This window comes from Mustela nivalis, assembly GCF_964662115.1.
Source record: "Mustela nivalis genome assembly, chromosome: 10".
NCBI lineage: Eukaryota > Metazoa > Chordata > Mammalia > Carnivora > Mustelidae > Mustela > Mustela nivalis.
The window spans coordinates 56,450,773-56,475,898 of NC_139029.1; the positions used below are offsets into that span (position 1 = coordinate 56,450,773).

A 25,126-nucleotide genomic window follows, 5' to 3' on the forward strand; every position below is an offset into this window, starting at 1 on the left:
TTAGATATACTGACATTATATCTCAACTTTTATTTTGCCATAATATCAAATTATCATATCAATGTATGGCTAGGCTTACAAAAGAATTTGGATTTATTTTTCTTTTTCCTATCATCTATATAGATGAAATGCCTACTACTCCATATCCACTGCACACCTAACTTGAATAATGACTTGCAAAATCCTGATAAAGACAGGGAATAGGGAAGGTCGCAAATAAAGAAAAGGGTGAGAGACATGCTAGAAAAAGGATAAACACCAGTTGAGCTTAAACTAATATACAGATTCTGATTATAACTGACAAATAGGTTGTCCATAAAGGCAGAACTCTTCTACTCTTGGTATCTGTTTACATGAATGGCTGTGCTTCAGAAAGAAAAGATATTCCAGGATGAAGTAAATGGTGGTCATGGGTTTGAGAAAGATGGGAAAATGAAAAGATTGGTATGTGGTCTGTTTCCCAAGATGTTTTCATGGACATCCATTTCATGGATGTTTTCTGGACTGTAGGAAGAGAAGTTTTTGAGCTAGAGACAGGGGTAGAGGTAGAGGTAGAAATAGAACAAGGGAGAGGAGAGAGAGAGAGAAGATTTACAGAGGAGTTAAAAGAATCCATTGCATTTAATAAACACCAGAAAAGGATTTTTATCCAGAGGATATTTTTAAGACCCTTGCAAATCAGTAATAAACTGACATATAACCCATATGACATATAATTGACATATAATAAACTGACATAAATTGTCAATTTTAAAAACAGGCCAGACACAGAAGAAAACCAAATCATCAGTAACAAAAATTCTCAACCTCACATTTCAATCAGGAAAATGTAAAATAAATTAATAATGAGATACTATTTCATGCTTATAAGGACATAAAAGACTAAAGTATCACAAATGTTGGTATAGATACACATGGAGGAAACTCTTACACATGTGAATATAAGAAGATGCATATGCCCTCTGACCGGCACTTCCCCCCCTAGGCATCTGTCTGAGAGAAATTCATGGGGATGTGCACAAGCTAACATGTACACTGGTGATTTTTTTTTTTTCAGTGCAGCTTATTACTATGAAATAAAATAACTTTCTCTTGTCACGGAACTGACAAATTATGCTTTCTTCAAATTATGGGATACTCTACAGCAGTTAAAATTAATGATCTAGAGTTTCATGTTTCAATATGGATAAATCCCAAGAAATACAATTTTGAGTGAAGAAAACCAAGTAGCGAGTCATACATATAATGTGAAAACATGTATGTAAATACTCTAAACTCATAAAACAAGAGGATACAAATTTAATGGATGCATATATGTGTAGTAAAATTACAAAAACATGCATGGGAACAGGTCATACCAGCTTCTGGGTGGGTGGGCATAGGGGGTTGACAGTGAAGGGGAATGGGTTAGGAGGTACAGTTTTTCTGTGATATTTTCTCTCCTTAATAAAAAGAAAGTTGAAGAACTTCCAGTGATGTGATCTTGGCAGCATGCTCGATTTTTAAACTCCATAAAATTCTTCCTGAAAAATAAACAAAGACATTAGGATAGCAAATGAAAACTCCATTGACAACATTTAAATAAAACTAGAAAGAAATATTTCTGTAAACTTCAGATTATAAACACAATGTAATAAATCACCTACAGCAGCAGAACAAGACCATGATCAAAGCTGGGTGGTAGGAGTAATGAGAAATGAATGGGGACCACGTGTATACTCCACAAACCAGGGTTTTAAAATTTGCCAACAAATATTCACCTCTAAGAGAAGACCCTACATATCCCAGGTACAAACATGGGAAGACACAGCTGAGAATGGCCAGTAAACCTTGGAAAGGTCCCCAGTCTCCAGTTTGCAAGTGAATTAAGAATACTGCACATAGGTATGAAAAAAAAAATTGAAGGTCTGAGCTAATTTCAATATATAGTTAAGTGACCATAAAATTAAGCCACCAGTTAACTTCCATTTACAAGTTAAATGACAGAACAAGGAAGTAAACAGAAAAATCCAGAATGTAAGACATTCTATAGAACAACTAATCCAGTTTCTACAAGTCAATATCTGAGGGGAAAAGAAGGAAAAGGACTTCTCTGAATCAAAAGAGACTTATAAGATGAAAGTGGGGACCTTGTTTGGATCCTGATTCAAACAAATCAATGGACACATTTTCCAGACCACTCATAATTTGATTTTGGACTCGGTATGAGATGATAGCCAAGAAATACTGCCAATTTTATTATATGATATTAATACTTTTTTAAATTTTTTATTTTTTTATAAACATGTATTTTTATCCCCAGGGGTACAGGTCTGTGAATTGCCAGGTTTACACACTTCACAGCACTCACCATAGCACATACCCTCCCCAATGTCCATAACCCATCCCCCCTTCTCCCAAGTCCCCTCCCCCCAGCAACCCTCAGTTTGTTTTGTAAGATTACGAGTCACTCATGGTTTGTCTCCCTCCCAATCCCATCTTGTTTCATTGATATTAATACTTTTTAAAAGGAAAATGTCCACAATTTTTAGAGATTTATATTGAATCATATAGGGGTAAAACTATGTTGCCTGATATTTGCTATAAAATGCATAAAGAAGAAAAAATGGAAACAACATTTTTTTAAAAAATAGGTTAATTTATACAAAGCTACATTAATTAAAACACAATGTGGTACTGGCATAAAAATAGATGTCTAGACCAATGGCATAGAACAGGGAGCCCAGAAATAAACCCTTCTGCATATGGGCAAATGTTCTGCAATGAAAGTGCCAATGGAGGAAAGAACAGTCTCTTCAACAAATGGAATTGGGGAAACTGGATACTCGGATGCAAAAGAATGAACTTAGATCCTTGCCTTGGACATATACCAAAAGTTAAGTAAAAATGGATTAAAGACCTAGGTATAAGACATAAAACCACAAAACTTCTAGAAGAAAATGGGAAAATCTTCATGGCATTGAATTTGGCAATGGTTTTTGGAAGACACCAAAAGTCAGAAGCAAAAATAGATAAGTGAGACTCTATCAGATTTCCAAAGATTTGCATATCAAAGAAAATAGTCAACAGAGTGAAAGGCAATCTTCAGATGGGAGAAAATATTTGTAAATTATATATCTGGAATTATATTCAGAATACAGAAAGGACTCCTACATCTGAAGAGCAACAACAATACTTTCACTTTCTTGAAAGAGGAATAAACCAAACAGAGGCGCCTGGTTAGTGGCAGTCTTAGGCTCAGGTCGTGATCCCAGGATCCTGGAATCAGCTCGGCATCGTGCTCTCTGCTGGGCTGGGAGCCTGCTTCTCCCTTTCCCTTTACTGTCCCTCTGCTTGTCTCTCTTGCTCTCTCTGTCAAAGTAAATAAACAAAATCTTAAAAAAAAATGCTTACAGCCTTCTAAGGTATCTACTGCCATGCCCTGATAGCTAAAGCTGATAAATGATCTTTTCTGTAGGAAATGCTAAAATCTTGTAAGCTATATTAATGGTCCAGGCAAGATGACTCATGAGTTTTGCAGTGTTATTATTGACTACATAAAAGGAAGAAATCTAATCATATTATATTAGTGATGTAAGGGGACAGATGGTAGCTACACTTACGGTTAACATAATGTATAAACTTGGCAAGTCACTAAATTGTATACCTGAAACTAATGTAACATTGTGTGTCAACTGTACTCAAATTTATAAAGAAAAAGCAAAAATTGATAATAACATCAACATCAAAATATAATTGCATTCCCTGAATCAGTTAGGTCATAAATGACATCAATTGCCTTGCCTCCCAAATTACTGGGGAAATCTGTCCTATGATTTTATACTAACTCTTTATTGCTTGCTCCTTATGTTTTTTTTCATGGTTAGGAGAAGTTTCTGAATATGACCTATAAAGATCTTTTTAAAAGCTTATTGTGTATTTTTAAATAATTAAAGATTTACAAAAAGTTGCTCTAATGTAAAGTCCTTAACAGCTACTTTGTCCTAATGGTTACACCATGCATTAACTATAGTACAATGTCAAAAACAGGAAATTTGTATTGCTACAATGTTGCATATAGTTCTGTATCATTTTACCATTTGTAACCATTGTATCTTTGTACCATACCATGACCAGTACTGCGTTCAAGATACAGAGTTCTTCCATTGCCACAAAGATCAACTAGCATCAGGATCAAATAAAGAACACTTTTGCTTTCTTTTTTTTACCTTTTATTTACCAGTTTCAAAATGCCACGTCATACTCTTCCATTTTCCAATATCAAATGTAGAAATCTTACCTCCGTTTAAGTTTCTTGACCTTTTTGACCTTTTTTTTTTTTTTTTTTACTTGTAATTGTCTTAAATACTTCCTCTACATACATTGAGGTCCACATCAGAAAAATATTATACTTTCCACTGACACTGCAAGAAGGAAACTGTTTTCCTGCTGACTGGTAGCGACAGTTCCCCAATTGGCCTCCTCTGCTATCACTTCTGTGGAGATGGGGGGGGGGGGTGGTTCCAGGTAGGGCCGGGAGTCCAGGTTCCTGGGAGACTTCCATGGGCACTACCAGAAGAGGCTTGCTACCTCTGGATAAGGATGAGAGGCCCCTCTCCCAATCTGTCTTCTCTCTCACCATACTTGGGAATGGTAGAAATCTAGGATCTCCACTCAGCTTTTGCTGACAGCCGTGGAACCTGAGCTGCATTTCATTCCACAGTGCATCTCTGCAGTAGGGCACTTATTATCTAAAAACTTTTCATGTTGCTAAGCTGCCCCTTTCCTTGTCCTTTGAAAGAAAGAACTGGATTTTATGAAGGCTCTTATTTGTCAGGTTCCATTTTTTTTTTCCCCCAGATATGGCTTCTCTAGTCCAGGATATGGGAGTCAAAAAGGCAACCTGGGGAACGGGTCATCATGATCTTTCCTGTGTTTCCAGATCCACAGTTGGTCAGCCTTCTTCTCTTTACCTCATAGTCTCCTTATGTTTGTTTTATAGATCACATCCTGGACTTCTGCCTGCACTTAGGGGAAGAAATACTCCATTGTGGTTCAAAACAAGACACCTAGAGAGATTTTAGAACTTCATGAAATTTAACCTTGTCCTGGCATTAAAAAAAAAATTTAATTAAGCATTATGTAGCTGTGAGTAAACATACCTTTGTCATCTAAATCAAGACATTAAGAGACATGAGTTGTAGTGGAGGAGCCATCTTAAACCAACTCTAAAACCTAAACTAATGAATTCAGCATGTAGTGACTGAGATCAGCCACCACAAGTCATCTTCAAAGAACACAGTGATTTCCTTTGGAAACCAGTAGCAACAGGGCTTCCCTGTGACTTAGATATGTGCTGAAATAAAGGAAGAAATGTGTGAACTGATTATTGATGTGAAAGCTCAAGAGGGGGAGTGCTCCAAACCCAATTTTAATACTTACCATTTCAACATCGTGAAGTGAGAAAATGCCCTGAGCAGAGGAGTGGATTTCCCAATACTGTATTAACCCTACGCAGAAAAATGTATGCTCTAGGCAAACATAATTTGACTAATTCATTCCTTTTGTTCTGACTCCACAAAAAGAAGTAACTTTGCACTTTTCTATTGGACTTCACGTCAAGTTCTTAGAGAAAATAAGCTGAGAAAAAGATTCAAACATCTGATACTTGTGGCAACTCTTTTTCTCAGTATAATTCTTTAAGTTGGCATTGTCACCAGTATCTTATGAGTTTTGATTAGTGAGCCAGTCTCCCTAATTTCCAGACTTAAATCCAGAAGTAGATAATGAGTCCTTGATAGACTCTGATGACCTTCCTAAGCACTATCTCTAAACTTTTAAATTATTCAAATTATGTATCTACTTCAAAAACAGGTAAAACAACATTGCTTTAACATGACCACAAATATTAATACCTAATAGACATTTACAGTGAGCCAGGAGCTATAAAGAAAAAATACCCTTAAAGATTAATAATCAAGAGTATATGTTTCCCAAAGATAATCTGATAGCAGTCCTTCTTCTATTTAAAAAATATTCATAGAGTGCCTGGTACTGTCCTAGGTCTTAGGATAGATCACAAAAGGCATCAGGCAAAACTCCTGTCTGTGAAATTTGCATTCTGGAGAGTGGAGACAAGATGGAAATAAGATGTATGTGTCATATGGATGTTAGAATGTAGCATGTGCCATTGGAAAAAAGGAAAGCAGGATGAAGAAGACCAAGAGTGTGGAGGTTGGATGGGGAATGGGCACGATGTAATGGTAAACAGGATGATCCAACTGAGAGGGTGAGAATTTGCACAGATTTAAAAGAGATGAGGGAGGTAACAAGGACATCTTGAAACATAGTCATGTAGCAAGGACATCTGAGGATCAAACATTGAAAGCGAAAGCAATGAAAGAAATGATATCAGCCAGGTAATGAGGGTCCACAAGACAATATGGCAATTTTTGGACATTTTTGAAATGGAGTCATACTGACACAAGAATCCATTGAAGGTATTCTTTAACCTTTTGGTTTGATATAATCTCAAACGTACAACAAAGTGAAAAATAAAAGGGATAATTTTATTTACATTAACCAATTGTTTACATTTTTTCACAATTAGTTTTATCATTTGCATTCTCTTGATAGATTTTTTAAACTATTTGACAGTAAACTGGAGACCTTTGTGACCCTTAACCACTAACTAGTTCCATGAATAATTTCTAAAAACAAAGGCATTCTCTCTCTCTTGCTCTCTGTCAAAATAAATAAATAAATCATTAAAAAAAATGGATGGTGGCATCTGGGTGGCTCAGTTGGTAGAACATCTGACTCTTCCTGGTTTCCACTCAGGTCACGATCTCCTGGGTTGTGGGATCAAGCCCTGCATCATGATTCACACTCCGCAGGGAGTCTGGCTTGAAAGATTCTCTCTCTGCCTCTCCCCACACTCGTGCATGTGCTCTCTCTGTCTCTCTCTTTCTCTCTCAAGCTAAATAAATAAATCTTTAAAAAAAAAAAACAAAAGAATTCCCTCACGTAACTACAGTACTATTAATAAAACCAAGAAAAATGATATTGATAAATACTGCTATCAAATTTAAAGTCCATTCATCAATTTTCACAATAATATTCTTTATAGTATATTTTTTCTCTTTGATACAACCCTGGAATCAATTTATTCTTTAAGAAGTCTAGGTTCTGGGACGCCTGGGTGGCTCAGCAGGTTAAGCAGCTGCCTTTGGCTCAGGTCATGATCCCAGGTTCCTGGGATCGAGTCCCACATCAGGCTTCTTAATCGGCTAGGAGCCTGCTTCTCTCCCTGCCTCTACCTGCCTCTCTGCCTGCTTGTGCACTTACTCACTCTATCTCTTTCTCTCTCACACGCTGATAAATAAATAAATAAATAAATAAATAAATAAATAAAATCTTAAAAAAAAAAAAAAAGGAAGAAGTAGTCTAGGCTCCTTGGGGCACCTGGGTGACTCTGTTGGTTAAGTGGCTGCCTTTGGCTCAGGTCATGATTTCAGCATCCCGGATCGTGCCCCACATCTGGCTCTCTGCTCAGTGGGAAGCCTGGTTTTCCCTCTCCTTCTGCCTGCCTCTCTGCCTACTTGTGCTCTATTTCTATCTCTATGTCAAATAAATAAATAAAATATTATAAAAAAAAAAGAAATCTAGGGTCCTTGATTAAAAGAAATCAAGATCTGTGTTCTAGGTATATTCAGTGCTATCATAACTTTTGGATAATCTCAGTGAACATTTCTAGTATATATACATGTATATGTACATACACATGTATGGCTGTACCTATAATCACTTCTAAATTTATTTAGCTAGATAGGTAAATATTAAAAATCATAAGTTTATATTGATATTTTCCATTTCAATAGAATACCAATATTTCTTCTTTCTATATTTTAACTTCCCCTTAAAATACTACTCCCTTTGCTTTTAATATATTTACTTATTTGTTTAAGCAAGTTTTAGTATTGCTAACCCAAATCATTGCAAAAAGCCAACCTATTAACTAAAGTTCAGTATTTGTTTAAAGTTGGTAAAATTACATGCAGTGAAATGCATAACTCTTAAGTGTACAATTTCATAACTTTTGATAAATGCTTACCCCTGTGTAATCTGCACTCCCTCTACTTCTGCTAAGCATGGAATGAAACCAGTCAGGGAAAAGTCAAGAACGTATGTAAGGACATGATTATAATGACTGACCAAAAAGTTTTATTTATTTATTTTTTAAGATTTTAATTTTAAGTCATCTCTACACCCAATGTGGGGCTCAAATTCATAACGCCAAGATTAAGAGTTGTGTGTGCTCCCTGACCGAGCTGGCCAGGTGCCACTCTACCCACCCGCCACCACCAGAGAATTTTAGTGACCCAAGGAGAGGTGTAAGGACATGGGGGCTGGACAATAAAAAGGAGATAGGATTCATCGATTTGAGGTTCATGCAGAGTTGAAGAATAACATGGGATATTTTCTTAGGATGTGTCATATCTCTGTGACAACATAGTGACTGACACAATAGAAGTTTACTGTCAAAATATGAAAATACATTGAGAATTCGTTTGCTTTTGAATAATCCTAAAGACTTCTTTTCCCTGGGAACAGCTTTCTTTCTTGAGGCCACTTATAGATTAGTGCATGCATTTATAAATTGCTCTCTACATTTGCTGATTTTAGTATGAACATGTGAAATAAAAGAGAATACAAAATTTAGAGTTGTTATTATTATTTTGCACTTTCTAGAAAAAGGCCATCTAGCTTTACAATTTTTTAAAAAATATTTTTTTAATTTATTTGATAGAGAGATCACAAGCAGGCAGAGGGAGAGGGAGAAGCAGAATCCCTGCTGAGCAGAGAGCCTGACGTGGGGCTCAATCCCAGGACCCTGGGATCATGACCTGAGCCGAAGGCAGAGGCTTAACCCACTGAGCCACCCAGGCGCCCCTAGCTTTACAATTTTAATTAACAAATTCATCACCTTTGAATGAGAGACTTTTGGTCTTGAAACTTGACTGAGACATTATAGGGTCATTTTAGAATTTTGTATTCTAAAATAATTATGGTAAGTTACAAAGATCCCTCTAAGAATGTAGTGTGAAATATAACTATGTGTTTTGGGTATTGCTTAATAGTGGACAGTATTAATTTTTCTAATTTAAAAAGAAAAAAGATATCAAAATCTCTTTATGAAGCCAACAGATTCCATTCCAAAATTTCCATATAGGTTATTTATTTTTAGACTTAAGGTAATAGAATATGTTTGTTTTGTTTCAACTTTAATATAACCTAAAGTATGTACATATTCACTGCCTTGTTTTGTTTATTTAATTTCTATCACTCATATGAAAAACCCTTCACAGATAATCTATGACTGGAGCTGCTGTAAGTAGATGTAAATTGTCACTTATAACACATAAATTCAATCTAGAGTTTCCTGACAATAATTTCTGCTGATGTATTGTCTTTATCACTTTATTTTTATTTTATTTTATTTTTCAGTGTTCGAAGATTCATTGTTTATGCTTTATTAAACAAAATTTTATATTTGTACTACCATCTGCTTAGATCAAAGATAGCCATTAAAAAATGAATGGTGCAAAAACAGCTGGTACATTTTCTCAGTGGACTTTGAATTCTGTGACCTGAGAAATTTCACTGAATCTCCTTAGAGTTCACATCTCAATTGGTAAAATGGGGTTGATAGAGGCAGTGACCTGACCTATTGAGTTTAGAGATTTATATAAATTGAAGGTTCTTTTTTTTTTTTTCAGTGCAACATGGTTTTTGGTCATTTCATTGCTTTATATGTATATAGAAAAGTATACAGAAAGGGAAATTATATGGAAAAAGAGAGCAAAGGGGAAATCTGTATATCACTTTTAAATTTCATGTCTCAAGTGTACTAGTAATTATAACTGAGACGTAAACTGGAGGATTTAAAGTAACCACTTTTTTCTCCGACAGACTTTCCAAAAGAAAGGGATGAGATAGGGAAAGGGATGGAGGTGGGAAGATGTGTTTCTCAGTGGCTGTGGGCTGGTTTATTTAATCTTTTTGAATCTCAGATTTCTTACCTGTAAATTGAAAGCAACAAAATCTATCTAGCAAAGATTGTAATGAGAATCAGAACTAAAATGTAAAGAATTTAGCATTACTGGGGAAAGAGAAGGGACATAATAAAACATCCTTACTTATTATTATTTTAATCATGTACATTACATGCTGGAGCCAGGGATCCTGTGTCCTATCTCTGACTATGTGAGTGGACCTGGCCCACTTCTGCTTTTTCAGCGGTACAAAAGAAATAATACCTGTTTTAGCTCATTCACAGAGTTATTAATAGATTGAAAAAAGTGAAATTACCTATATTTGTTGTAAAATGCTATAGAAATAAGTGAAGTTAGTGTTTACTGACGTTCTATTGGAATTTTGAAATTACTGGTACTATGGCGATGCAGAAGAGGTGGAGAAAAAAATAGAATGATTCAGCCATTAACCCTGTCTATATGGAAGCTTTAATATGTATCAGACACTATTGATCCTGTGGATGCAGAATTAATGAGTAGCTCACAGTCTTTTAGGGAATAGAAAAACATTCACCAATAAGGATAACATAATGCAATAAGTACAATTTGAAAGGCAAATCACAAAATGCTGTGGGCACTCAGAGTGGGGAGGAATTAATTCAGCCTAAGAGATTTGTATTGATCCTGTTGTGGTGTTCCACAGAAGAGATGGGGTTTGAGTTTAACAGGCATCTAAGGGGCTGAAGGCTATACCAATCAGAAAGAACAGCAAAAGTATAAGGTCTCATACAGCAAAGTGTGTTAAGGGAATAGCAGGAAATTCAGCAAAACTCTACATATTCATGCAAGAGCCTCAGAAATGTATTTTGAAGAATTCTTAGGTTGTAAAAATTGCAGAACCATTCTGTTCAGAAAAGTCTTGCTAATTACAAATTTTGCTTAAGTAAAAAATCCTTTAGAATACTTTTTCACTCTTCAGGTGTCAGCATTAGTAACCTCACCATTGACACTTAAATATTAATAATTTGTAGCAACATGGATGGGACTGGAAGAGATTATGCTGAGTGAAATAAGTCAAGCAGAGAGAGTCAATTTTCATAATGGTTTCACTTATTTGTGGAGCATAACAAATAGCACGGAGGACATGGGGAGTTAGAGAGGAGAAGGGAGTTGGGGGAAATTGGAAGGGGAGGTGAACCATGAGAGACTATGGACTCTGAAAAACAATCTGAGGGTTTTGAAGTGGCGGGGGGGTGGTGGGAGGTCGGGGTACCAGTTGGTGGGTATTAGAGAGGGCACGGATTGCATGGAGCACTGGGTGTGGTGAAAAAATAATGAATACTGTTATGCTGAAAATAAATAAAAAATTAATAAAAAAATAATAATTGTCACAAGCTTTAAGTGTTCACCACCTGTGACTAACCACAAACTCTTATTACATTGGATGTATTTTGCCTGTATGTCTTTGAAGAAATGTCTCGAATTTTTGCCAGACTATTTGTATTTCAGTTGTGAATGAACTTCAGTAAAAGGGTAACAAACTCAAATAGCACTGGCTAAATGTGGATTGATGCAATGAGAATCATTCCATGTCCATTAGCCAAAAAAAAAAAAAAAAAGCAAAAAACCAAAGAACAAAAAACTCCCTCCCCCTTATGGTATCTGCTGTTTGCATGCAGTACGTTCTTCTCTCAGAATAGTTACCGTGTGGGGTGCCTGGGTGGCTAAGTGGGTTAAGCCTCTGCCTTGGGCTCAGGTCATGGTCTCAGGATCCTGGGATTGAGCCCTACGTGGGGCTCTCTGCTCAGCAGGGAGCCTGCTTTCCCCACCCCCTCTCTCTGTCTGCCTTTCTGCCTACTTGTGATCCCTTTCTCACTCTCAAATAAATAAATAAAATCTTTTAAAAAAAGTAGTTACCACACATAAAGCTTATTTTGTTTTTTTTTTCATACATAAAGCAAAACTTTCTCATTCTTTAACATTTGTTTATGCCTCAGTGGAATTCTTTGGCTAGGTTCAAGTTTGCATGAGCTTGGAGGGCATCTATATTATAATAGCTTACATTACTGTTTCCTTCCTTCCTCCCAGCCCTGATTAGGTTGGGTCTTGAGGGAAGGGATGAAATCTCACTCGTTTAATATTTCTTGTATCTGGCACTTAGTAGGTATTTTACCAATGAGAAATAGATGAGTAAGAATAAGAGAACAAAACTGGAGAAAGCCCCACTGATGTGAGGATAGTGAACCTAGAAGAAGTACAGTTTAGTTGTCTAAGAAAAGAGATTACCTGAAATGTTGGGATTTTATGTAGACATAAGTAACCCTCTCTTTTTTACCCACTCCTGACTCTGTAAAGTAAGACACATAAAACAGATGGACATACATTGATCCAGGTGTTGGCAGTGCACACCTAAAATGGAAGAAATACTGAAAAACTGAAATACCCCACTGAAAGTTAACCCAAGATAAAAGAATGATTTTGAAAAACAGATCCTTTGGAGAGTGTTTATTACAAAGGATTCATGTATTCCCCATGGGCAGTTATAAAGCAATCTATCTGCAAAGGTACATTTAGTACATATATGAGATAATTGCCATGGATTTATTTGCTAATGATGGCTTTGGTTTGTTTGTTTATTTTTCTCAGTTATAACTGGAAGAAATTTTCTTCCACGTTCATCTTTGCTCAGTATATGATTTGGAGCAGCTCACTATAATTAACAACTTCAGAATATTGGCCGGGATTGAAAAAGCAACGTGTGACATGTCCTACAGATTGAAATGCATTGCCAAGTATCTTCAGGGGGCCTTAGCTCTTCCTTATTCATCCTGTGTTCATGCAAAATTTTACCATTCTGTCTTCAGAGAATACAGGTGCCCAACAATCAAGATGTAACTGAGTTAAGGGATTCTGCTGCTAGAAAAAAAACTAAAATCTACTAAAGCCAAACCTCATTCAAGAATTATATATCTTGGAAAAATCTTTAAGCTTATTTGGGGCACCTTGCAACTGTGGGTCAAGATCCATTAGTGAACTGTGAAATCACTTTGGTAGATTACTACTTGCTTGTTTACAAAACTGAAATGGAATAAAAATAGAGTAAAAGAGACTAGAAAATATCAAAGCATGTCAGACACAGAACAAGTAAATATTATTTTGTGGAAAAATAAGCCTAGAAAGGAATAGAGAAAAAAAGCATTTTAGTAATAATACTAACCTGAGTAAATGTGGGAGAGTAAGAAAAAATAAGAGAATATCAAATGATTCTTGATGGTTATGGTTGAATATAAATGCAGATTACTTATGAGAGATAAAACTGGACCATTACCAGAGCCCATATTGCATTGGGTCATGAAAAACAATTAAGGAATTAATACGTCATTCAGTAGGCAACAGAGAATTATGGAAGGTTAATCAACGTGATAGAAAGTTTAATCTTTGAGCAGCTTTAAGGGAAGGTCATTCTGTACAGAGATCAGATAGCATTTGTAGCAATAATCCAGACATAAGGAACTCAAAATTGATATGTTATGTGCCAAATTTCTTCCTGACTCAGGGCTTCCTACAGGGTGTTTCCTTTGCCTGGATAATCTCCATCATAGCTGCTACTACCTTATGCTTACTTCTAGTCTTTCATATATCAATGAAATTTCCTCCCTGAGAGAAACTTCCTGGTCTTCAACACTAGGTTAGGATATGTATCACTTTACAATCAAATGACTAATGTGCTATTATTTAATGTCTGTTTCATTTGGTAGAATGAATGTAAGGTCCATAGCAGAGGGAATTTATCTTGTTCAAAGCAATATTTTCAGGAATTAGAGTGATGCCTTTCACACTCTTTATTAATAATTTTTTGTTGAATAAATGAAGGAGTGTTGATAGTGACTACAGAAAGAAAATTAAATGCAGAGGGCATTGTAAAGGAAAACCCGGCAGGATTCGGGGATCTACTAGGTGTTATGGCAAGGAAAAGGAAAGAGCCAAAGATTGTCATTCCTTCTTTCCACAAGCATTTGTCCCATATACTGTCAATGTCAGGCACTGTGCTGGACCCTAGGAAAATGGCGATGAATAAGATATAACTTCATAGTCAAAAGTCAGAGCAAATTCTTACAAGCAATTTAGGTACTTTCCATTGGACTCTTTCCTAAATGGATTAATAGTTAACTGAATGGTTTCCAGCAGGAGGGTAACATGTTATTCTGTCCATTTTGTGAAATATGTTAGGAAAGATGGCAAGAGGATCAGTATATATTTACAAAAACAAGCACACATGTGCGTACACTTGTACACACATACGCCAGGTACTATTCAAAGCACGTGATATACAGTAACCTGATAGCAACTTCACAAGGGAGGTACTTTTATCATCCCTGCTTTATAGATGAGGAAGCTAAGACAAAGAGAAACAAGTAACCTGCTTAAATTTCCTCTGATAACTAGCAGAGCTGGGATTTGGCTCCATTATCTTTATCACCCTGCTATACTGCTGCTCTGGCCTGAAGCAGGGAACACAGACAGGTAAGCAGATTATCACAAAATTACATACTAAGATATGCACACTCATGGTCCAGAAGTAGCCCAGAGAATAAAGTGGTCATCTATTAGAAAGGGAAGGTCGAGGAAGGCTAAATTGGGGAAAGGGACATCAAACTGAGTTTGCCATGTGGAAAACACAATGGGGCGAGTGCTCTACATGACACCTCTTCAAGATCAGAAAGTATGAAATAACATGGTGTTTAGGGGGACCGACAATAAGTTTGGAATTTCTGGAAAATTCCTGGAAGCAGAGGACAACAAATGAGGCCAGAGAGGTTAGCGGGAGAGGTTTGTCTACTATCCTAAGGAGCTGAGACCTGATTCTGAAGGCTGTAGGGAATACAGAAACATTATATGCAGGAGGGGTGTGTAGCATAAATATAAGCTCAGACTTGCTTATTAGAAATACTGTGAAGCAGACAGACTGAGGGGCTGAGTTAGAACCTGAGAGATTAGGAGGCCACCGTAATCAGCCAGGCAAGAGATTATGGGACTAATTTAAGGCAGTAGTAGTGGACACAGAAAGAAAAGGATATCTATGGATGCTGCAGAACTTGGAGAGGCACTGGATGCTGGCGAGAGAAAAGGAGACATTAAGGTCTTTTCAAGTTTCTTAACTTACAACATCAGACAACTAAGGGTGGAAGGGACAACTAACCAAGGGAGAGGAGGATTTCAGAGATTAAAGATGGTGGATGCCATTTGCAGCATGTGTCATTAGGTGTAGGCTGACTCTCTGTGTAAAAAGTGATATACTGAGTAATGTGAGGTCTTGACTAGGTAAAATGTTTGAAGTACATCATGGAAGTCATGGGTGTGAATAAAGTCACTGAGAAGGAGCAAAGCAAAGATCTGGGGGCTCAGCATAGAACCTTGGGGGATTGATCATAGCAGGGGTGGGAAGAAGAGGGGGAGCCAGGGAAGCCAAGTGAATGTGACCAGAGAGGCAAGAAGACATTCAGCCAATGCATTACACGTCACAGAAACAACCTTGACATGTCTGCCATCTGGCAAATTCCTGCATGTTTGTTTTTCCATGCTCAAGTCAGGTGTTCCCTACTTTGGAAAGGTTCCCTTGATTGCACTTTTCAATGTAAATGCTTCTTATCCTTTGTTACTAACTGCTACTTGTGTAGAACTTGCATTTTATAGAAACTATCCTCGCACATTTCTCTCTGAACATGTCTTAATGCTGGATTGTAAGCATCTTGAGGACTAGAATAATACTTAATCACATTTCCTATAGAAGATAATGTGTGTTGAATTAATAAATGTGTGTTGAATGGAATACTTTAGGAAACACTGGGTACCATTTCGACTCTCTCAGAAAGGGCCAGTAAAAAATCAGTCTAATTCTATTCCCACTTGACATTCCTGGAGTACACTTACTTGCAGTTCTTGAAATAATTCATGTTGATCTCTTGTCCTAGAAAAGTCCTATTAATTGCCTAGTGAAGTCCTACTAATCTTTCAGAGCCCGGTTACATCATCCAGGAAGCCTCTGTCACTGCCAGCCCAGACATCAAGCCACCACCAAAGCCCTGAGATGCAAAAGTTAAGCATCCCTCTTGTACACAAACTCTGTCTGATGCATATTTCTGATCGCAAATTTTTTTTGCACTGGCCACACACTATGGTTATGATGCATTTATCTCTGTGTCTCACATCGTAAACTGTGAGCTTCTTGAGTGAAAAAACAAATGTCTTGAATATCTGTGGCTCCAGCAGCTATCACAGAAGCCAGCACATATGGGGACTTGGGAAATGGGTGAGGAATTGGAGGGTTCACGTCTTATGGCCATTACGTGGGCTACCACTAGAGGACACTAGCGGCTCAATCAGACTGAAAGCGCTTGAGGCTGGGGGCAAGGCTGTTTGTGAAGGTACCAGAACTCAAGCCTGGTCTTCTGTATTTCACCAGGACAGCAGGACAGAAGGTGGTTTGCTCTTATTTCTGCCTCAGATTCTCTGCACTAAGTATCATATTGGATTTCTAACTACCTTCTCTGCCTCTATGCTCTTGGGCCTATAATGTGTTCCTCTCACCTCATCAGGTGAGTCTGAGGAACAGCTCTTTTCAAGTTTTCATAGCATATTGTACAAGCCCTGTGCGTTTGCCCAACCTGCCTTTGCAATTGTATGTCTGCCTCTGGTCCTGATCCTTCCCAGTAGTACAAAGTCTCAAGAAATGTTTGTTGAGCTGGGAAGTCATGATTTTTCCACCAGGGGCCATTCGGTGACAGATCTGAGACTAGTGATTAGTTCCAGAAGATCTGGACAGGATAGGGGAGAGCAAAAATGAGGAGACTCTGAGGTCAAGCTAAGATCTGAGATGTAAATGCACACTTGATTACCTAGTAGCTAGAACCTTATCTGACCTGAAACTGCTCCTACTGTTCAATCCCTGTGTGGAGTCATTCAGTTTTTAAGGTGCTGTTTCAGTTTATCAAACATTAAATATGTTCTCCCCTCCCAGATTCCACTGGAGAAGTGTATTTGTCATCTTAAGATACATTTATCAAGTTCAGCAGCCTTCTTGTCAAAAGTCTGTTGCAGTTAGTCATTCAGAATTATAAATATCTTTAGGCTCAGATATGGTTGTGTTGGAGGAAGGGAGGGTGAAAAAGGGGGAGGGGGGAGGTGTCAGTTGACTTTTTAAAAACTGTTGCTGTGTTAAGTGTTTTGAATTGCTTCTATTGTTCTTCCTCGAGGTCTAAGGTTTATTGGACATGCTGACCTGAATGGGTATGGCCCTGTGTTGGTAAAGTTGTGGGGGCTGGGTGATGTTTTTCTTGGCCCTGTGTTCATATTGTTTTTCCTGTAAGGGATAGTGGTATTTCTCCCGAAGAACTATTAATAACTTATTTTCATCTTGTAAACGGTGTGCGTAAGTGATGGTGTTTCCCTCTTTGCAGTGGTTGTGTTTGTGCAATGGCTGAAAGTTTTCTGTCTCACTTCTCGTACACTCATTTTTCAAACGGAATAAAATTAACAACCATTATTGAATACTTAATATGTTCCAGACATTGAACTGATGTGCATGTAATCCTTACTACCTATAGTAATTTATGAGTTAAGTTCTACTTTCATCTCCATTTTACGGATGGAAAAAACTGAAACTGGAGAAATTAAGTAAAATACCCAAAGGTTACTCTGCCCTAGTTCTTTGTGATGCCGAAGTTTGGGTGGCAGGTATGACATTCAGACCACAAATACAGATATGTATAAAATATCTTATTTATGTGTTTATTCATATTTAATTAATTTATTTAAGATTTTATTCTTTTATTTGACACAGAGAGAGCATGCACAAGCTGGGGGAGCAGGAGAAGGAGAAGCAGGCTTCTTGCTGAGCAGAAAGCCTGATGTAGGGCTCGATTATAGAACCCTGGGACCAGGACCTGAGCGGAAGGCAGAAGCTTAATGACTGAGCCACCTAGGTGACCCTATTTATTTATTTTAGAGAGAGAATGAGAAAGTGCATGAGTGGAGAGGGGGGAGGGAGAATGAGGGGGAATGAACCTCAAGGTGGCTCTGCACTCAGAGATTGATCTGGGGTCAATCTCAGGACCTTGAGTCGTTAGCCAGAGCAGAAACCAAGAGTCTGACACTCAGTGGACTGAACCACGCAGGCATCCTTCCTTTATCTATTTTTATAAAATTTAACTCAAATCGTTCTCTAAGTTTGTTTTGCCAGGGTGGTAGAAAATTCAAACTGAGTCACTACTGGAACTCATCACAGGATGGAACTGAGAAGTGGTCATTCATCTCCTTACTGAGTAGCAGTGAGATTCTCAATGTTCCAGACGATAATCCAATCCTTCCGACCTGGCCACTCTCCTGCTCCATCTCACATTTGAGGCTTCAAAGGGGATTTTAGAGTTTAGAAGTTTGGAACTCTGGTGCCCAGGGTGCCACTCTCGTGGCACATCAAAGAGACATTCCCACAGTCATGTGCCGTCCCCCTGGAAGGCTGTTTTTGCTACTGAATGATGTGTGGTCCCTGAATTTGACCTTCTTCCTGAGTTTCTCAAAATTCCTCTCTGCTCTTATTCTCAGGGTAATGGTAGAATAGTTTCTTCAACAAGCTCACTTTAAGTGTCTTTTGTTTTCTACCCTGCAAAAATCCCAGAGGCTAGGATATAACAAAGATCTGTCTGTAAGACAGGAAAATACAGGAAAAATAAAGGTAAGCTACTTTTCCCATAGACTGTGACTTTTTCTAGGTTTATCAGATGGGTTACTCTGAATGGGTGTGGACTGGTTAATGAGGTACTAATGAGTTTTAATGACTGTGTCTTTCCCTGAAACGTCTGTTGTATAGAACCCATTGCCAGGAGTAATATTTCTCTTAAACCTCTGGTTTATTTTTATATTATGGATACCATGAGTCATATGGCAGACATTTCCCTTTCTGTAGGTCTTTTGAAGGCATTTTTATCAGCTGTGTGTTTGTGAATTCTGATATTCCTAAGAAATACTTTTTTAGGTTGAAATTCATGAAATAAAGAGAGAATTGTTTTAAAAATACTGCACATTTTCATATATGTCAAGTCATGATGGGGAGGGAGCTCTCATGAAAGTGGGATCTGATTCAGTCTTTTTTTTTTTTTTTTAAGATTTTATTTATTTATTTGACAGACAGAGATCACAAGTAGGCAGAGAGGCAGACAGAGAGAGAAGGGGAAGCAGGCTCCCCACTGAGCAGAAACCCTGGGATCATGACCCAAGCTGAAGGCAGAGGCTTTAACCCACTGAGCCACCCAGGTGCCCCAGATTCAATCTTTTAAAAGAATTTTTAACATTTCTATTTTTAAAAAACTGGATTCGAGATTTTTATGTTTAAGAATTATGCCATTACTAACACTTGTTTAGACCTGATATCACAAGTATGTGTGTGTGTGTGTGTGTGTATAGAGAGAGAGAGAGAGATACAACCCAAGAACGTATAATGTCTTCATCTTTGTTTCCTAAGTATTTTTTTTCCCCCATCAGATTGAGGGAAGGGAAAATTAGCCCAAAAGGCACAGAAATGTTGGGCCAACCCGCTGGAAGCAAAGCACAGTACGGATTTACATGTACTTATACCTTCTCTGCCTCAAGGCAGCTCCACAGAGTTGAACCTCCCCACCCTTCAGAACAGGAGAGAATTGAATTTATTTCCACTTAAGTTCCTGGAGGTTGCCATGTTCCCTTGGGCACTCGGTAAATATTGACTAAATTGAATGTTACCCTGTGTTATCTTCCTTTCTCTCTTTTTCCTTCTCTGGTCCTCTGGTTATTTCTTAGGTCCTTGAAAATTTACATATATATATATATATATATATATTTTTTTTCAGTCTTTTTGTCTCATCTCTTCTCAGTATGAGGCCTCTCTATTTTAGTATCACTTCTTTTTGTTTGTTTTCTCTATGTCTGGGTCTTCTCTCAGTTTCTCTTGAAATCTGTCCCTCTCTGTTTTCTTTCTCTGAGACTGTCTGTTCCTCCATTCCTCCTGTCTATCTCTCTGTATCTCTCTCTATCATACACACATAGCTTTCTGTATTTGTGTTTGCTCCCCTCCTAGAGTGATCATCTGAAGGGGTTCAGAATAAGGCTCCCCAAAATGTGCTACTTTGGCATGTGGATTCTTTGAGCTGAAGTCTATCGAGGCCCAAAAGATGCAGGCAGAGCATTTTGCTATCCTCTTAGCTATCCAAAATAATTTAGGTAGAGGGCCTTGTCCAGAAAGAGAGCAATCACCAGACATAACTACAAGGACTATGGGGCAGGTGTGGTAAACTGGGGCTAGGAAGTACAGGAGGGCCTGAAGATCAACTTTCTGTGTTCCATGATTTCTGCTTTGCATGACAAATATTTGTTTACCACACATTTGCTCTTTCCATTTTCCTATGAATTGTCTTTCTCCCCTTTGAGGTCTCAGACTCCTATTCCCTTCTCCTTAGTTCAGGATGACATAGAAGTCTTAGTTGCTTGACTGGCTGGGGGTCTCATATTGTTTTGAGGATCTCATATGTATGCAATTAAATTTGTTTTTCTCCTGTTAATTTTTCTTCTGTCAGTTTAACCAGTAGACCAGACAAAAGAATCTAGAAGGGTAGAGGAAAAATGTTTCCTTCCCTACACATCAAAAATATTTGCTTTTTTTTTTTTTTTCAAGAAATTAGACATTTGAAGATTTTTTATAAATGCTCAGGTTAACTAATTTTACACTTTTCCCCCTTAAAACACCATTTTTGGTCCCTAAATATAGGAATGTGGGAAAAGCTAATTGGTTTATATTAACAACAATATGTTCTAAGTTATGGAGAGTGATTGTGTCAGCACTCCTCTGAATTTTCTTTTTGCACTCTGCCCAGACAGCACTGCATTCCTCTGCTCTTTCTGACACAAATACAGCGACATTTCACCAGGCGACTATTAGCCTAGAGGGAATACTAACTTCCCCCTTCCCCTAGAGTTTATATCCCATTCCAGTAATTTGGCCCCAGATATTGGCACAGAAACACTGGTTGCATAAAGTCCTTGGAGCCTGATACTTGCTTTTTGTCCTCTGTGCCTCCAATTTTAAAGACTGAAATGGGACACTGGTTTGCTACTACTTTCCTACAGCCACCTTCTGGAAGATTTAAAGGGTGTGATCAACCTCCTGTGGGGTTTCATACAAGTTACTGCAGCCTTAGGAATTAAAATTAATCCTCCAAACATCATTGGTGCCTGGAAAGGTAACAAACTACTATCTAAGAGGATATATAGAGGATTGAACTTTAAAGTGTCCCTGGTATGGATAGACTATAAGCAAAACTTCTGCCCTTGTGTTTAGGAGAAAAATCATGTTTTCTTTTCCTTTTAAATTCTTATTATTGAGAGTCTAACATGTGCCAAGCACTTTATGCAAAATATCTCATTTACTCTTTAGAGCAACCCTGCAGTTAATATGATGACTGCCCCCACCCCATTTGGCAGATGAGAAACCGAGACTAAGAGAAGTTAAGTGACGTGACAAAAATCATAGTAGAGTTGAAACTTGCTATGTATGAGTATCTTTATGTTATTTAAGTCAAGTTTTATGCTTAGAAAAGAGCTACTCAATATATTTTTGTGCACAATTGGTATTCAATTAATTTGAAATCCTTATTTTTCTTAAGCTTGTATGTTAGTTTATAAATTTAATTAAGGCACTCATAAATCTAGCAAGTCTTATCATTACTTTGAAGGAATACTTTACAACTTAATTAAATTATTTGAATGTTTAGCCACATTTATTAATGTGATAAGTTGTTTTCCTTTCTAAGTACATTGTGTGACTTAACAATCTTCCCAATAACTCAAGTAATTCTTATAATTCTTATAAATCTAATAAATCTGCAGATATGGTGAACTGCAGGTTCTCTTAAATATTTCAAGTGAAATTTCAATCTCAGATTATAAAGCAATTATTATAAATTATTACATATAATAATTATAATATATAATACATATAATATAATATAATATAATTTATACAATAATTATAAATTATTATCAATTACAAAGCAATCTCTGATTATAACTCAGATTATAAAGCAATGAATCAATTACTCATTTTAACTTGAAAAGCCTGTTATTCTAATAGGCTTAATTTTCTGGAACAAATAATTAAACTTCAAAATAAGCACAGATTCCTAAATGCAGACATTTTAGTGCTCATTTTTATATTTTGGTTTTCTTATACATAACACTAAATTTTGTTATCATTATGCTATCATTAAAAGATAAGGACATGAGATCTCCCCAATAATTTTGATGTTATTTTCCTAAATTAATTTTAGGGGCTGCCTTCTCAATTTTCTGGGGTTTCTTAAAAACCAGAATTACCAAATAGACACAGCTGAACCCTTATCTGCCTTATCTGTAATTCTGTTGGGATACATTGAGCCCTATTTACATAAATCAATTTTTCCCATGGTAGATAGCATCTACCCCCATCTTCCATTTAGCATGGATAGAATTATAAATATGAATTATCACTTCTGCAATTGTTTTGTTACATGGCAAAAGTAGTTTCCCAGATGCAATGAATTTCCAGATGTCATGAATTTGAGTTCTTCAAAGGGAAAAAATTTCATGGGTGGGCCTGGCTTAATCAGGTTCAGGTGAGCCTTAAATAAATGAGAAATAGTGGCAGCTCCTTCCTGCTGGTCTTGGAAAGGGACTTTCAAGCTTCAACTGAGATGACACCTTAGTTTCAGTCTGATGAAAATGAGCAGAAGATCCAGCTAACCCATACCCAAAGCCCCATAAGAACTGTGAGATAATAAATTTGTTCTGTTTTAACCTACAAAGTTTGTGGTGATTTGTTAGAAATCGATAAAAAAATTAATACATTCTCTAAGTGGGGTCCTCTCACCAAGGTCAAGTTATACATACTTAAATCTTCTGTTTACTAACAGAAATCTGAACCCACCCCCACCAGCACCAACCCCTAGGCTGTTATCCTTTGATAGACTTTCATATCATTTGCCACCTGAGATATTTAAATAATCTTCATACCTACAAGAATTCTGTAAAGTTTCTAAGTTCCTATAGATAGTAACTTGAGGGAGCTCCTTTGTGTTTGTTATATTCGTCCTATATTTTGACCATAACACTTCTAGATGGTACAATGACATCTCATTAAATTCTGTATACCATTCATCATTTTGTCTAGCTATTCCAATGTCAGTTTCTGGGAAACACTAGAGTCCAGATCTGTCTGACACTAGAGTCAGACTCCTTCTACTCTTCCCTTTAGTAAAAAAGGATAAGCTAAGTTTTGACAAACAGTCATGAGTGCTATAATGATATTGAGATTCCTATTGTCCCTCACCATCCTGAGAGCATTCCAAAATTCCTCTAACTTGTGCTCCTTGAGTTCTCTCTGGTTTCTCTAACATGGTAGTAATTGCATTCTAACATATCTCTTACTTAGTCCCTCGAAAATGTATAATGAGCCTTCATCAAGCAATCCCTAAGTCCACTTGTGCATTTATTCATTAAGCTTTCCTCTTAACAGTACAATGATAGTTGATCCATAATGCAAAATACTCTGAGACATACTAAGCATAAAAGACACAATTTCTATTCCATAAGACTTTATGACCTAGTTGGAAGCAAGGTATAGATAAAAAATATTCATAGTTTTGCATACAAAATAATATAGGTTAAGTGTTACATGTTAAGTGATATCACTGGTAAAAATAATTCGTGGAGGTATAGATGAAGGTAAGTTAAAATACTTAATGGAGAGCGCCTGGGTGGTTCAGTGGGTTAAGCCTCTGCCTTCAGCTCAGGTCATGATTTCAGGGTCTTGGGATGGAGGCCCACATCAGGCTCTCTGCTCAGGAGGGAGCCTGCTTCCTCCTCTCTCTCTGCCTGCCTCTCTGCCTACTTGTGATTTCTCTCTCTTTGTCAAATAAATGAATAAAAGCTTTAGAAAAAAAATGCTTCATGGAGCAAGTAGAATTAAGTTCATTTATTCATTCAACAAATATATATTTAGAATTACTGGTGTGTCAAGCACTGTGTTAGGCTCAAAGGGCCCAAGAATAAGACATAGCCACCCTCTTCATCAAGCTCACATTGTAGCCAAGAAAACAAAAGCATAAGAAACGTCTGAGGACATGCACTATGATAAACACTATTACAGTAGTGTGTACAATGTGTAATGCAAAGCAAGTGGAGAGAGAGACTGGACTGGCCATGAGAATGGGTGGAGGTCAGTAGTGAGGACGATTTCAAGAGGTGGTATTTTTGCTGAGCCTGGTAGCCTGATAGCCGGACTAACACTTCCCTTTTCTTGGCCATTTCCTGCATGCCAAGAACGGCGCCAAGCTCTCTACACTAATAAGCCACATATAATCCTCACAACAACATCATTTGATCAAAGATATAATGGCAGTGGGGAGTAATTCCTGAAGAGGACACTGAAGTCATCTGGTCATGTCTTGTCTTCTCCACCCCTGCTCCAATCAAAGCTATTATCATCTGTCTCAGACTTAGGCAGAAACTGCTCTCTCTGCTGCTGCCATTGCCTTACACCTGGTCTCTTTGTGATCTTTTAAAGACACCAATCAGATAATGTCAGTGTTCTGAACAAACTCCAACAGCTTCCCATCTCAGTTGCTTTAAAACCTAAGGTTCTTAGCACAGCTTTCAAGATCCTACATGATTTTAGAGACCCTATAAAATCCTCAACCACTGTGACATCATTTCCAACCACTCTCTCCTGAATCCATCAGCCCCCTTTCCCCATCTTTGCTGCTCCTCAAATGCACCAAGAATGCTCCTTGCTGATCCCCTTGCCTTGGAACACTGTCTCTCTGATATCAATACACCTCACTCTGTTCATTCAGGCCTCTGATCAAATGCCATCTTCTCAGAAAAGCCTTCCTCACCAGCCTGTGGAAAACTCCACCCACTCTCATTCCAGTCCCACATCACTCTGAACCCTTACCCTGCTTTATTGTTCATCATGACGTTTATTGGATATTTTCTGTCTTCCTCAATGAGAATAAAGGCCTCAAACTTTATACTCTTCTTTACTAGATTCC

At 37.4% G+C, this 25,126-nt stretch overlaps 1 protein-coding gene across 2 annotated transcripts in view; it reads right to left on the bottom strand.

The window, feature by feature from the left end:
- Nucleotides 1-1,276: 1,276 nt before the first annotated feature.
- Nucleotides 1,277-25,126, bottom strand: part of PTGER3 (prostaglandin E receptor 3) — a 194,759-nt gene continuing 170,909 nt past the window's right edge. For both annotated transcript variants that reach the window (XM_082686144.1, XM_082686146.1), the window contains one exon: nt 1,277-1,523. In XM_082686144.1, coding sequence (XP_082542270.1) covers nt 1,328-1,523 — 196 coding nt within the window. In that variant the 3' untranslated portion in view covers nt 1,277-1,327. The remainder of the gene's footprint in view (nt 1,524-25,126) is intronic.